Source organism: Coregonus lavaretus, assembly GCF_964263955.1.
Source record: "Coregonus lavaretus genome assembly, contig: HAP1_SCAFFOLD_1834, whole genome shotgun sequence".
In the NCBI taxonomy this organism is placed as follows: domain Eukaryota; kingdom Metazoa; phylum Chordata; class Actinopteri; order Salmoniformes; family Salmonidae; genus Coregonus; species Coregonus lavaretus.
In genome coordinates this window covers 65,001-80,000 of record NW_028162840.1, presented here as the reverse complement: position 1 = coordinate 80,000, position 15,000 = coordinate 65,001, and the positions used below count along the sequence as shown (strand labels likewise).

General features: G+C 44.2%; 1 protein-coding gene across 1 annotated transcript in view; it reads left to right on the top strand.

Moving 5' to 3' along the window:
- Positions 1–684: 684 nt before the first annotated feature.
- The window catches only part of LOC311118782 (RING finger protein 150-like), a 41,094-nt gene continuing 26,778 nt past the window's right edge, over positions 685–15,000 (top strand). Inside the window, exon 1 of the mRNA XM_084193563.1 lies at positions 685–2,705. Within this exon, the coding sequence (XP_084049689.1) occupies positions 2,252–2,705 (454 nt within the window). The 5' untranslated portion in view covers positions 685–2,251. The remainder of the gene's footprint in view (positions 2,706–15,000) is intronic.

Here is a 15,000-nt window from a genome sequence, read left to right as displayed (position 1 = left end):
ACAAGCGCCGTGCTCTACCAGCTGAGCTACAGAGGACCACGATGCAGGATGCAGGCATGCATAATAACACATCAACATGCTATATTCATATATCAACCTGGTGAAATTCACTAAGTACTTCAACAACCGTTACAGAAGGATGGAGAGACAGGAAAGCAGACACTTAGAATAACATGGAGGGTCATTTTTTATTTATATGTTGTTGTTATTTTTTGTTGTTTTAAATTACTGTCTTCCAATATTGTGTGTTTTATTCTGTAAAATATTGCTCTGAGTTTTACAAAACAATGAAAATGTTTCCACGCGTTTTACACAACATTAAACTATTTTACAGTAGCCTACTATCTCTATTCTAGCCAGTGTGCGAGAAAACCCCATATTATGGTGGTCCTCTGTTGCTCAATTGGTAGAGCATAGCGCTTGTAACGCCAGGGTAGTGTGGGTTCGATCCCCGGGACCACCCATACGTAAAAATGTATGCGCACATGACTGTAAGTCGCCTTGGATAAAAGCGTCTGCTAAATGGCATATTATTATTATTATTATTATTATTATTATTATTATTATTATGGGTGAATGTGCAACAACACGCCGTACCGCTAGATGGCGCTACTCGTGTAGCTCAACCACACTTCACACACTGCTCCATTTCTTCCATTCTCCCCGTCGTCAAAACAACAGACGTCTGGCCGACACAGCATTTCTTGGACCATTCTAACCAAACAAGCTATTTATCTAGCTAATGTTGTCGCTGCTAACGTTAGCGTCAACATCGATGCAACGACGGTTGCAGGGGGTAGTTACCGTTTCGCGGTGTTTACTGTGAACGTGTTAGGCACGGCGAGGTTTTGAAAAAATAAAGGAAACGGCTTCGGCTAGCTGCAACACTGACGTTAGCTAGCCTAGCAGGAGGTGGAGATACGGAGGTGTGTATGTTCACAAAGAAGGAAAAGCATAGACCGACCAGGGTGGAGAAAAACAACCCGCTAGTTATGGAGTAGCTAGCTAGTTTAGGTGTCGGCTCGACGGACAGAGAGAGATAATCCAACCCGCTAGTTATGGAGTAGCTAGCTAGTTTAGGTGTCGGCTCGACGGACAGAGAGAGATAATCCAACCCAGCTAGTTATGGAGTAGCTAGCTAGTTTAGGTGTCGGCTCGACGGACAGAGAGAGATAATCCAACCCGCTAGTTATGGAGTAGCTAGCTAGTTTAGGTGTCGGCTCGACGGACAGAGAGAGATAATCCAACCCGCTAGTTATGGAGTAGCTAGCTAGTTTAGGTGTCGGCTCGACGGACAGAGAGAGATAATCCAACCCGCTAGTTATGGAGTAGCTAGCTAGTTTAGGTGTCGGCTCGACGGACAGAGAGAGATAATCCAACCCAGCTAGTTATGGAGTAGCTAGCTAGTTTAGGTGTCGGCTCGACGGACAGAGAGAGATAATCCAACCCGCTAGTTATGGAGTAGCTAGCTAGTTTAGGTGTCGGCTCGACGGACAGAGAGAGATAATCCAACCCAGATAGTTATGGAGTAGCTAGCTAGTTTAGGTGTCGGCTCGACGGACAGAGAGAGATAATCCAACCCGCTAGTTATGGAGTAGCTAGCTAGTTTAGGTGTCGGCTCGACGGACAGAGAGAGATAATCCAACCCAGATAGTTATGGAGTAGCTAGCTAGTTTAGGTGTCGGCTCGACGGACAGAGAGAGATAATCCAACCCGCTAGTTATGGAGTAGCTAGCTAGTTTAGGTGTCGGCTCGACGGACAGAGAGAGATAATCCAACCCGCTAGTTATGGAGTAGCTAGCTAGTTTAGGTGTCGGCTCGACGGACAGAGAGAGATAATCCAACCCAGATAGTTATGGAGTAGCTAGCTAGTTTAGGTGTCGGCTCGACGGACAGAGAGAGATAATCCAACCCGCTAGTTATGGAGTAGCTAGCTAGTTTAGGTGTCGGCTCGACGGACAGAGAGAGATAATCCAACCCGCTAGTTATGGAGTAGCTAGCTAGTTTAGGTGTCGGCTCGACGGACAGAGAGAGATAATCCAACCCGCTAGTTATGGAGTAGCTAGCTAGTTTAGGTGTCGGCTCGACGGACAGAGAGAGATAATCCAACCCGCTAGTTATGGAGTAGCTAGCTAGTTTAGGTGTCGGCTCGACGGACAGAGAGAGATAATCCAACCCGCTAGTTATGGAGTAGCTAGCTAGTTTAGGTGTCGGCTCGACGGACAGAGAGAGATAATCCAACCCGCTAGTTATGGCCATGTCTCTGATCCAGGCATGCCGCAGTTTGGCCCTATCTACATGGCTCTTGTCGTTTTGTTTCGTCCACCTCCTCTGTTTGGATTTCACCGTCGCCGAGAGAGAAGAGTGGTACACAGCCTTCATCAATATCACCTACAAAGACCCGGTCACCTCCAAGGTCCGGACGGAGAAGACTGAATGCGGCCGATATGGGGAACACTCACTGAAACGCGACGCCAAAGGAGTCGTGGTGCTTCCGTCTCTCTCCCAGGACAGGCAAGCCTGTGATCCGGGTACTCGGTTCGCGGTTCCGGTCCAAGGCAGTGCGTGGATAGCCCTGATAGCCAGTGGAAACTGCACCTTTAAAGACAAGATTCGACATGCAGCGAACCAAAACGCCACGGCCATCGTCATATTCAACGTTGGATCCAGCAACGTCAACGATACAATCACCATGCCATATTCAGGTAACAGTATTGACTAGCCAGATCGTAATATGATTTATCGGGTCACACAGTGTAGATTCCCGCTATACAATTAACATTCCATCATGCTTAGGGTATAATTTTGGTTACCATGGCTAGAATAAGAGATCTGTTTCTTTGAAAGACTGGTCTCCAAGGAGCATATGAGGTTTAAAGGGGGTGTGTCTCTCAAGTCAACAGAACTCTACCCAATTGAACACTTATGGGAGATTCTGAAGCAGCCTGAGACAGCGTTTTCCACCACCACCAACAACAAAACACCAAATGGTGGAATTTCTCGTGGAAGAATGGTGTCGCATCCCTCCAATAGAGTTCCAGACACTTGTAGAATCTATGCCAAGGCTCATTGAAGCTGTTCTGGCAGCTCGTTGTGGCCCAACGCCCTATTAAGACACTATGTTGATGTTTCCTTTTATGTAGGCAGTTACCTTTATGTAGCTATGTATTAACCATTGATTACACAGTGTATTTTTAGCTGATTGATCTAGTCTGGATGGTCAAGAACCAGACAGACTGGTATGGCCCCTGGCAGAGGAACCCAGTGCACTGAGAGAGCTGGAGCTTTCATCCATACCTTATTGTTCTGATCGCCAGAGACGAGCTCATTGGTTTAGGTGTTGGTCATTCTGCCAACTAGACAACTGTCTTTATTGTATCTCACTGCAGGGAGTAGAGAATGCTGTGTCTGTAGGGAGTAGAGAATGCTCTGTCTATAGGGAGTAGAGAATGCTGTGTCTGTAGGGAGTAGAGAATGCTGTGTCTATAGGGAGTAGAGAATGCTGTGTCTGTAGGGAGTAGAGAATGCTGTGTCTGTAGGGAGTAGAGAATGCTGTGTCTATAGGGAGTAGAGAATGCTGTGTCTGTAGGGAGTAGAGAATGCTGTGTCTATAGGGAGTAGAGAATGCTGTGTCTGTAGGGAGTAGAGAATGCTGTGTCTGTAGGGAGTAGAGAATGCTGTGTCTATAGGGAGTAGAGAATGCTGTGTCTGTAGGGAGTAGAGAATGCTGTGTCTATAGGGAGTAGAGAATGCTGTGTCTGTAGGGAGTAGAGAATGCTGTGTCTATAGGGAGTAGAGAATGCTGTGTCTATAGGGAGTAGAGAATGCTGTGTCTGTAGGGAGTAGAGAATGCTGTGTCTATAGGGAGTAGAGAATGCTGTGTCTATAGGGAGTAGAGAATGCTGTGTCTGTAGGGAGTAGAGAATGCTGTATCTGTAGGGAGTAGAGAATGCTGTGTCTGTAGGGAGTAGAGAATGCTGTGTCTATAGGGAGTAGAGAATGCTGTGTCTGTAGGGAGTAGAGAATGCTGTGTCTGTAGGGAGTAGAGAATGCTGTGTCTATAGGGAGTAGAGAATGCTGTGTCTATAGGGAGTAGAGAATGCTGTGTCTATAGGGAGTAGAGAATGCTGTGTCTGTAGGGAGTAGAGAATGCTGTGTCTGTAGGGAGTAGAGAATGCTGTGTCTGTAGGGAGTAGAGAATGCTGTTTCTATAGGGAATAGAGAATGCTGTGTCTATAGGGAGTAGAGAATGCTGTGTCTATAGGGAGTAGAGAATGCTGTGTCTATAGGGAGTAGAGAATGCTGTGTCTGTAGGGAGTAGAGAATGCTGTGTCTATAGGGAGTAGAGAATGCTGTGTCTGTAGGGAGTAGAGAATGCTGTGTCTATAGGGAGTAGAGAATGCTGTGTCTATAGGGAGTAGAGAATGCTGTGTCTATAGGGAGTAGAGAATGCTGTGTCTGTAGGGAGTAGAGAATGCTGTGTCTGTAGGGAGTAGAGAATGCTGTGTCTGTAGGGAGTAGAGAATGCTGTGTCTATAGGGAGTAGAGAATGCTGTGTCTATAGGGAGTAGAGAATGCTGTGTCTATAGGGAGTAGAGAATGCTGTGTCTATAGGGAGTAGAGAATGCTGTGTCTATAGGGAGTAGAGAATGCTGTGTCTATAGGGAGTAGAGAATGCTGTGTCTGTAGGGAGTAGAGAATGCTGTGTCTATAGGGAGTAGAGAATGCTGTGTCTGTAGGGAGTAGAGAATGCTGTGTCTGTAGGGAGTAGAGAATGCTGTGTCTATAGGGAGTAGAGAATGCTGTGTCTGTAGGGAGTAGAGAATGCTGTGTCTATAGGGAGTAGAGAATGCTGTGTCTATAGGGAGTAGAGAATGCTGTGTCTATAGGGAGTAGAGAATGCTGTGTCTATAGGGAGTAGAGAATGCTGTGTCTGTAGGGAGTAGAGAATGCTGTGTCTGTAGGGAGTAGAGAATGCTGTTTCTGTAGGGAGTAGAGAATGCTGTGTCTGTAGGGAGTAGAGAATGCTGTGTCTGTAGGGAGTAGAGAATGCTGTGTCTGTAGGGAGTAGAGAATGCTGTGTCTGTAGGGAGTAGAGAATGCTGTGTCTGTAGAGAGTAGAGAATGCTGTGTCTGTAGGGAGTAGAGAATGCTGTGTCTGTAGGGAGTAGAGAATGCTGTGTCTGTAGGGAGTAGAGAATGCTGTGTCTGTAGGGAGTAGAGAATGCTGTGTCTGTAGGGAGTAGAGAATGCTGTGTCTGTAGGGAGTAGAGAATGCTGTGTCTATAGGGAGTAGAGAATGCTGTGTCTATAGGGAGTAGAGAATGCTGTGTCTATAGGGAGTAGAGAATGCTGTGTCTATAGGGAGTAGAGAATGCTGTGTCTATAGGGAGTAGAGAATGCTGTGTCTATAGGGAGTAGAGAATGCTGTGTCTGTAGGGAGTAGAGAATGCTGTGTCTATAGGGAGTAGAGAATGCTGTGTCTGTAGGGAGTAGAGAATGCTGTGTCTATAGGGAGTAGAGAATGCTGTGTCTATAGGGAGTAGAGAATGCTGTGTCTATAGGGAGTAGAGAATGCTGTGTCTATAGGGAGTAGAGAATGCTGTGTCTATAGGGAGTAGAGAATGCTGTGTCTGTAGGGAGTAGAGGGCCTATCAGGCAGTTAATCAGACTGGAGAATCTAGATGGCTGTAGTTAACGAACACTAGGAGGAAGTGATGCGAGAGAAGTCCAGCCCGGAGTAGAGAATGCTGTGCCGCAGCCCGCCTGGTGTTCAACCTTCCCAAGTTCTCTCACGTCACCCCCCTCCTCCGCACACTCCACTGGCTTCCAGTTGAAGCTCGCATCTGCTACAAGACCATGGTGCTTGCCTACGGAGCTGTGAGGGGAACGGCACCTCTGTACCTTCAGGCTCTGATCAGTCCCTACACCCAAACGAGGGCATTGCGCTCATCCACCTCTGGCCTGCTGGCTCCCCTTCCTCTGCGGAAGCATAGTTCCCGCTCAGCCCAGTCAAAACTGTTCGCTGCTCTGGCACCCCAATGGTGGAACAAGCTCCCTCACGACGCCAGGACAGCGGAGTCACTCACCACCTTCCGGAGACATTTGAAACCCCACCTCTTTAAGGAATACCTGGGATAGGATAAAGGAATCCTTCTAACCCCCCCAATTGTAAAGTGGTTATCCCACTGGCTATAGGGTGAACGCACCAATTTGTGAGTCGCTCTGGCTAAGAGCGTCTGCTAAATGACGTTAATGTGCCCTTGAGCAAGGCACTTACTTAACCCTAATTGCTCCTGTAAGTCGCTCTGGATAAGAGCGTCTGCTAAATGACTAAAATGTAAATGTAAATGTAGAAAGAGCTTTCGAAACTATTCTTCTGTGTGGAACAATGAATGAATGAACTCTGAATCAGGCTTGAGGAGAACGGCAACACAATACTACAACTTCTTGAGTTTTTGCTCAAACTCAAAAATAGAACACAAAATAGTATGGCTGGGAATTGCAAAGGGCCTTGCGCAACGATATTATCACCATACTTATGTGCCGATACGACATATATTGCAATTCTCACAAATATAAATATGTATTGCGATTCAATACTGTCAATTTATTGCGATTTGATGTTACAAACATACAGTATTTCAAACTATATGTCTGCTGCATAGAGAGAGCGCATGAGAAAATACGTTCTGAAAACATGTTGACCCCAATTAGTCTACTGGTCCATTGTTTGATCGGCCAAGAGTTTCTTAATCCAGTAGTAGACTCCGGTCTTATTCGCGCCCGTCTCAGTGAACTAATCATTGCGGAGGCCGAGACTAATCCGTTGCGGAGTCCGCAGGGATGGCACAGTCCAAGAAGATGCACAATGTACGTCTCTCCAGAATGCGCTCTCTCCCGCCAATTTGTGCACTTTCATTGTTTCATAACTTCATTGTGTTAATTGTTTGCATTTGATTGTTAGTGTATATCAATTCCCCATTATATAAAAATCACCATTAGTATATTTACCGTTTATTCCTATAATTTCTAATCAACAATGTTTGTTTGGTTATAGTAATTTCTGTTAACGCATTCAATATATTATTATTCCAGTCTTTTACCCTTGTCAATGTCTGAGTGGACACGTTGTTTGCAGAGCGCACAACCTATGCTACACTTGTGAGAAACAAGTTTTGGTTTATTTCATTCCATTTGCGAGTTTTGTAATTTTTGTTGTTATTTGTTTGGAGAGTTCCTGTCAATGTTGAGTAATGACACACACCTGATTACTCATAGAAGTAAGCCTATAGGCTACCTGGCCTGCATGCAGATGTAGGCTTATAAATGTGCCCATTTGGGGATCTGATAGTATTTCTGATTGGCTTAACACACCACCACTAATGAGCTGTGGAGCTTCTCAAAGTAATGTTTTCTTCACCTCAAACATCAAGGGAACGAAGTCTGTTTTTACATCCATTGATAATGACAATAGTTCCTCGATGTGTTTGTAAAATCTTTCCAGCTCTCTCCCTTTGGATAACCACTCAGCGTGAAAGGGAAAAATGTCATGCTCTGATCCAGTGGAAACGTCATAAAATAGGCCTACCTGATTACTTCTGATCCCTTGTGCAAATAGCCTACAGCTATCTGTCCCGAGCTCACTGGCATGGGAAACTCTTGAGGGCCCAGAATATTTGATACAATGCTGCAAGTTTGCTAGAGAAAGCTTCTGGACACAAGTTAATAGTTGATACAATGTTTTAAGTTAGTTGCAGAAAGGCCATGCGTAGGCAATATGATTTATAGGATATATATTTTTTTCAGGATATTTTCTACCTGCAATGTTTTTCATTTAGATTTACATTTGAGTCATTTAGCAGACGCTCCTATCCAGAGCGACTTACAGTTAGTGAGTGCATACATTATTTTTTTATTTTTCATACCCCCCCGTGGGAATCGAACCCACAACCCTGGCGTTGCAAACGCCATGCTGTACCAACTGAGCTACATCCCTGCCGGCCATTCCCTCCCCTACCTTGGACGACGCTGGGCCAATTGTGCGCCGCCCCATGGGTCTCCCGGTCGCAGCTGGCTACGACAGAGCCTGGATTCGAACCAGGATCTCTAGTGGCACAGCTAGCACTGCGATACTCGGGAGGCCAACATTTTCTTTGTTGGCTTTATGTAGGCAATTTTTACATAGTTGGCAATGGCAATAGAAGTTACTTTTTAGGTTTGTATCATTTTCATTTAGATTTGAAAATAATTTTGATTAACCACATGACAATGATTTTGAGATACGAAGACATTATAAATGTAAATGAAAATGTGCATATGAAAACCATAACTGGCACACAGATCGGTAGAAATGGTAAGATAAATTGGCATTCCACATGAGAAAGGTTTCCAACTCCTCGTGTAGCCTATTACCGGCAACTTCAGGAGAGTAACGGCAGAATCTGCTAAAGCCAGCAGGAGCGGGAGAATAGTTGGGTCAGATTAAGTTTTTTTTATTTTGGTTATCTAGATCTCTGGCTCCCTCTTGAGTCATATGCGTCATATTTTATCAAACAGTGTGCTTAAAGCATCAGACAAACTCAATGCGATATAGTTTGATTTTATTAAAACACATAGGGTGTGTCTATATATGGAAAAATATACGTTTTCAATCGATTGGTCGAAAGAACGGACGACTTTTGGTCGACCGCCCTAATGTTAAAAAGAAGATGGAGAAGAAGCTATAGGATGAAAAATACAAGAGTTTTGGCGCAGGTACAGCCAACCTTTATTTTTTTACAAATTGATCCTTGGAGTCAAAGTATCTATATAATATTGCGATATGTAACTATTGATGCCCCCCCCCCCCCATCACTACAAAATAGTAGGGCTGGGAATTGCCAGGGACCTCACGATACAATATTATCACGATACTTAAGTGCCGATACGCTATGTATTGCGATTCGATGTTCCAAACATATTACTCACCATGTGTGAGGGACGAGAGAGCCATGAGTAAATGAGTTTTGATCAGTCATTGAAATAAGAGCTGACAAACAAAATGGGCCGATTTTTAAAAGATAAAGTACAAGCTATGGAGGAAAAACTCTGGCGTTGTGGTGAAGTTACAGCAAACTAGCGCAAAAAATAGTATTGCGATTATTTTCAAAACTATACAATATATTGTCAAAAATTATATCCCAATATGTAACTGTATCGACCCCCCCCCCCCCCCCCACCACCACAACCAAATAGCCTACATATTTCATCCCTTGATGACCAACAGGAAGCAGTGTGTGTTCCTAGCATCCTGTGTTAACCCTTTCCCTACTGTATGAATACAGTGGGGGAAAAAAGTATTTAGTCAGCCACCAATTGTGCAAGTTCTCCCACTTAAAAAGATGAGAGAGGCCTGTAATTTTCATCATAGGTACACGTCAACTATGACAGACAAAATGAGAAAAAAAAATCCAGAAAATCACATTGTAGGATTTTTTATGAATTTATTTGCTAATTATGGTGGAAAATAAGTATTTGGTCAATAACAAAAGTTTCTCAATACTTTGTTATATACCCTTTGTTGGCAATGACACAGGTCAAACGTTTTCTGTAAGTCTTCACAAGGTTTTCACACACTGTTGCTGGTATTTTGGCCCATTCCTCCATGCAGATCTCCTCTAGAGCAGTGATGTTTTGGGGCTGTCGCTGGGCAAGACGGACTTTCAACTCCCTCCAAATATTTTCTATGGGGTTGAGATCTGGAGACTGGCTAGGCCACTCCAGGACCTTGAAATGCTTCTTACGAAGCCACTCCTTCATTGGCTGGGCGGTGTGTTTGGGATCATTGTGATGGTGAAAGACCCAGCCACGTTTCACCTTCAATGCCCTTGCTGATGGAAGGAGGTTTTCACTCAAAATCTCACGATACATGGCCCCATTCATTCTTTCCTTTACACGGATCAGTCGTCCTGGTCCCTGTGCAGAAAAACAGCCCCAAAGCATGATGTTTCCACCCCCATGCTTCACAGTAGGTATGGTGTTCTTTGGATGCAACTCAGCATTCTTTGTCCTCCAAACACGACGAGTTGAGTTTTTACCAAAAAGTTCTATTTTGGTTTCATCTGACCATATGACATTCTCCCAATCCTATTCTGGATCATCCAAATGCACTCTAGCAAACTTCAGACGGGCCTGGACATGTACTGGCTTAAGCAGGGGGACACGTCTGGCACTGCAGGATTTGATTCCCTGGCAGCGTAGTGTTTTACTGATGGTAGGCTTTGTTACTTTGGTCCCAGCTCTCTGCGGTCATTCACTAGGTCCCCCCGTGTGGTTCTGGGATTTTTGCTCACCGTTCTTGTGATCATTTTGACCCCACGGGGTGAGATCTTGCGTGGAGCCCCAGATCGAGGGAGATTATCAGTGGTCTTGTATGTCTTCCATTTCCAAATAATTGCTCCCACAGTTGATTTCTTCAAACCAAGCTGCTTACCTATTGCAGATTCAGTCTTCCCAGCCTGGTGCAGGTCTACAATTTTGTTTCTGGTGTCCTTTGACAGCTCTTTGGTCTTGGCCATAGTGGAGTTTGGAGTGTGACTGTTTGAGGTTGTGGACAGGTGTCTTTTATACTGATAACAAGTTCAAACAGGTGCCATTAATACAGGTAACGAGTGGAGGACAGAGGAGCCTCTTAAAGAAGAAGTTACAGGTCTGTGAGAGCCAGAAATCTTGCTTGTTTGTAGGTGACCAAATACTTATTTTCCACCATAATTTGCAAATAAATTCATTAAAAATCCTACAATGTGATTTTCTGGATTTTTAAAAAACATTTTGTCTGTCATAGTTGACGTACCTATGATGAAAATTACAGGCCTCTCTCATCTTTTTAAGTGGGAGAACTTGCACAATTGGTGGCTGACTAAATACTTTTTTTCCCCACTGTATGTCATCCTTCCTTACTAGCCTGCTTCCCAACTCTGGGAGAAACGTGGAATGTTTCTTTGGGAGTCATTCCAGATTTTCTGCTTTCCTCTCCAACTCCTGCTCCCATCACATTGGGATTTCTGTCCGCTCCCATTGGCCCTCCCAGCTCTATGGGTCCAGCTGCTGTTCAGATGTTTCAAGCCGGGAGAATTCCAGAACTTTACTGCTCCGTTGGGAAAGTAGGATTTCTAGCCGGAATGTTTGGTGCAATATAATTCTGTCGTGATGTGACTTTCATTAATGTGATGACTGTTGTTTATCGAATCAACTAACTATGTTTAATTGTTACTCTATTTAAATTAAATCATGTAACAATTAACTCATTAGGAATTTGGGGCACCACGGAATAAGTTTTTTAACGAGTTACCATCTCCCGAATTAAACTCTTAGAAGATATATAAGTTATATATATCGATAACAGTCACTTATCAATCATTACCTCATATCAGTCTCATACTGAACGTCGCATACTCCTTGATATCTGCAAGAACCCTAACCTTTTGTGAAAGAGCACAGTTAGAAAGATATGGCATATAGAAGCAAACCGGATGGACATCATGAAAATGATCGGAGAAGTTGAGAGTAGAAGAAGTTCAGGAGAAAGAACAAACAAAATATAATTATTGTAAAATTGACTGTGTCCATAAAATGTAGATAGTGGGTATGGGCTGGAAGTAGAGGCCTGGGCGTTGTTGTTCACTAGTTTACTCCAAGTGGGGAAAGGGTGGCAGGGTTGGAAAGTAATAAAGGGGAATATATATATATTTTTAAAGGATATGTATGTGTGTATATGTGTGTGTGTGTGTATATATATATATATATATAACAAACATGGGGATTGGAAGTGATGCAGACAATTACATTGATGGAAGTTACAATCTATCTGCAATATTAATCTGATCTACCCCCCCCCCCCCCAAAAAAAAAGAACCCTAACCGTACTTATGAATCAGCAATACACAAATGTGATTAATTATTTATTTACGAGCTAACTAAATAATAACACAGGATACATACACACACACGGTCTAGGTTATTGATTAGAAACGTAATACAATGGAAACAGGTCCCTAGTGGACTAACAACAGCATGACTGCTTGGTTATTAAAAGGGAGGGGTCAGAAAGAGGGAGAGGGACGAAGAGAGATTCAAACTTATCGCTGATACATTTGGAAACTACGATCACAGAAATCAGAGTACTTAGCAGAGTACTTAGACCCGAGTGGCGTAGTGGTCTAAGGCACTGCATCGCAGTGCTAGCTGTGCCACTAGAGATCCTGGTTCGAATCCAGGCTCTGTCGTAGCCGGCCGCGACCGGGAGACCCATGGGGTGGCGCACAATTGGCCCAGGGTAGGGGAGGGAATGGCCGGCAGGGATGTAGCTCAGTTGGTAGAGCATGGTGTTTGCAACGCCAGGGTTGTGGGTTCGTTTCCCACGGGGGGCCAGTATGAAAAATTATGTATGCACTCACTAACTGTAAGTCACTCTGGATAAGAGCGTCTGCTAAATGAGTAAAATGTAAATGTTAGCACCCTAACCACCCGCCCATTCGGATAAGATGTATACATTTACGTGTAGATGTCTTTGTCGTCTATCTCTGTTGGACTCGATCAACCCTTCTATGGGAAAGTGGGGTCGTTGGCTTTAGTGTCCCGTTCGGTGTAAGGCTCGGCTTGTCCACCAGAGGTCACAGTGTCCTTCTTCTTTGTAGAGCTTCTGTGGTAGCGAAGTGTTTGTTAGAACGGATACTTCAGGATGCACCCGAATGGTTGTCTTAGATGGGATTCTCCTTTCTTCCCACCTCGTGTCTTTAGTCAAAGTTCTAGATTGCTTTTACAGCTGCAGACTGCCAACCTCGTGGAGATATTCAAAGTTCAAAGCGACAGCCACAACTCTTTCTGGTCTAACCATTTTGTAACGTTTAGCTAACGCTTCACAGCTGCTGGTCTGATGGTATTTATTACCAAGGCTTTTTTTCATGCACTGTGGTAAAAATGGGGCGTTCCGTCACGCCAACATTATGTTTGTGCTCACTCGGGGCGTGGCTAGTCACTGTGCATAGTTTACATGAAAAACAGTTATCTCATTAGAAAAACTAAAATCACATTCCTATCTAGTTTTTTTTAGTGAGGGGTCGAGACTAGAAACAGACCTATTATCAGAGTGCTATAGTACTTGGATGTGTTTTAGTGAGGGGTCGAGACTAGAAACAGACCTATTATCAGAGTGCTATAGTACTTGGATGTGTTTTAGTGAGGGGTCGAGACTAGAATCAGACCTATTATCAGAGTGCTATAGTACTTGGATGTGTTTTAGTGAGGGGTCGAGACTAGAAACAGACCTAGTGTGTGTGGTTATAATAAGTGTTGGGAAGAGTCTGTGCCACAGGGATGCACCTGGAACATTCCCCACAGCATTCCTGACGTTCCGTAGTGGAATTAGGAATTTCACAAAGGCCCCATCCCACTCCCCAGCCCTGTCATCATAGTTACAGTGACTGTTAGAATGGAACACTCAGGAGATCAACGTTCTGTTTACACTCCCATTGTTCTTAGAATCTACGTGGAGGTTCTAAATTCTGCCACAGGAGACGAGTCTGGGCCCTACAGTCACAAGGCTTGTTCTCCTGAGCAGGGTGCCTGGTGAAGTCTCTTTGTCTCACATACACACACCCGGTCTGTTTATTTGTTTCATTTTCTGTTTCGACATGCGCCTTCAGTTCCTTTTAAAAGTTATACAGCTGCACCATCGAGAGCATCTTGACTGGCTGCATCACCGCTTGGTATGGCAACTGCTTGGCATCCGACCGCAAGGCGCTACAGAGGGTAGTGCGTACGGCCCAGTACATCACTTGGGCCGAGCTCCCTGCCATCCAGGACCTCTATACCAGGAGGTGTCAGAGGAAGGCCCAAAACATTTTTCAAAGACTCCATCCACCCAAGTCATTGACTGTTTTCTTTGCTACCGCATGGCAAGCGGTACAGATGCATTAAGTCTGGAACCAACAGGACCCTGAACAGCCATACGACTGCTAAATAGTTAGTCCGGTAACTATTTAACTATCTGCAGTAACCCTTTTTGCACTAACTCTTTTAACTCATCACATACGCTGCTGTTACTGTCTATTATCTATCCTGTTGCCTAGTCACTTTACCCCTACCTACAGTATACTGCTGCTACTGTCTATTATCTATCCTGTTGTCTAGTCACTTTACCCCTACCTACAGTATACTGCTGCTACTGTCTATTATCTATCCTGTTGTCTAGTCCCTTTACCCCTACCTACAGTATACTGCTGCTACTGTCTATTATCTATCCTGTTGCCTAGTCACTTTACCCCTACCTACAGTATACTGCTGCTACTGTCTATTATCTATCCTGTTGTCTAGTCACTTTACCCCTACCTACAGTATACTGCTGCTACTGTCTATTATCTATCCTGTTGCCTAGTCCCTTTACCCCTACCTACAGTATACTGCTGCTACTGTCTATTATCTATCCTGTTGTCTAGTCACTTTACCCCTACCTACAGTATACTGCTGCTACTGTCTATTATCTATCCTGTTGCCTAGTCCCTTTACCCCTACCTACAGTATACTGCTGCTACTGTCTATTATCTATCCTGTTGTCTAGTCACTTTACCCCTACCTACAGTATACTGCTGCTACTGTCTATTATCTATCCTGTTGTCTAGTCACTTTACCCCTACCTACAGTATACTGCTGCTACTGTCTATTATCTATCCTGTTGTCTAGTCACTTTACCCCTACCTATATGTACATATCTACCTCGCACCCCTGCACATCCACTAGGTACAGGTACTCTTGTGTACACGGAGTCCATGACACACACTGACCAGGTGAATCCAGGTGAAAGCTATGATCCCTTCTTGATGTCACTTGTTAAATCCACTTCAATCAGTGTAGATGAAGGGGAGGAGACAGGTTAAAGAAGGATTTCTAAGCCTTGAGAATTGAGACATGGATTGTTTATGTGTGTCATTCAGAGGGTGAATAGAGTACCACAGTATGAGT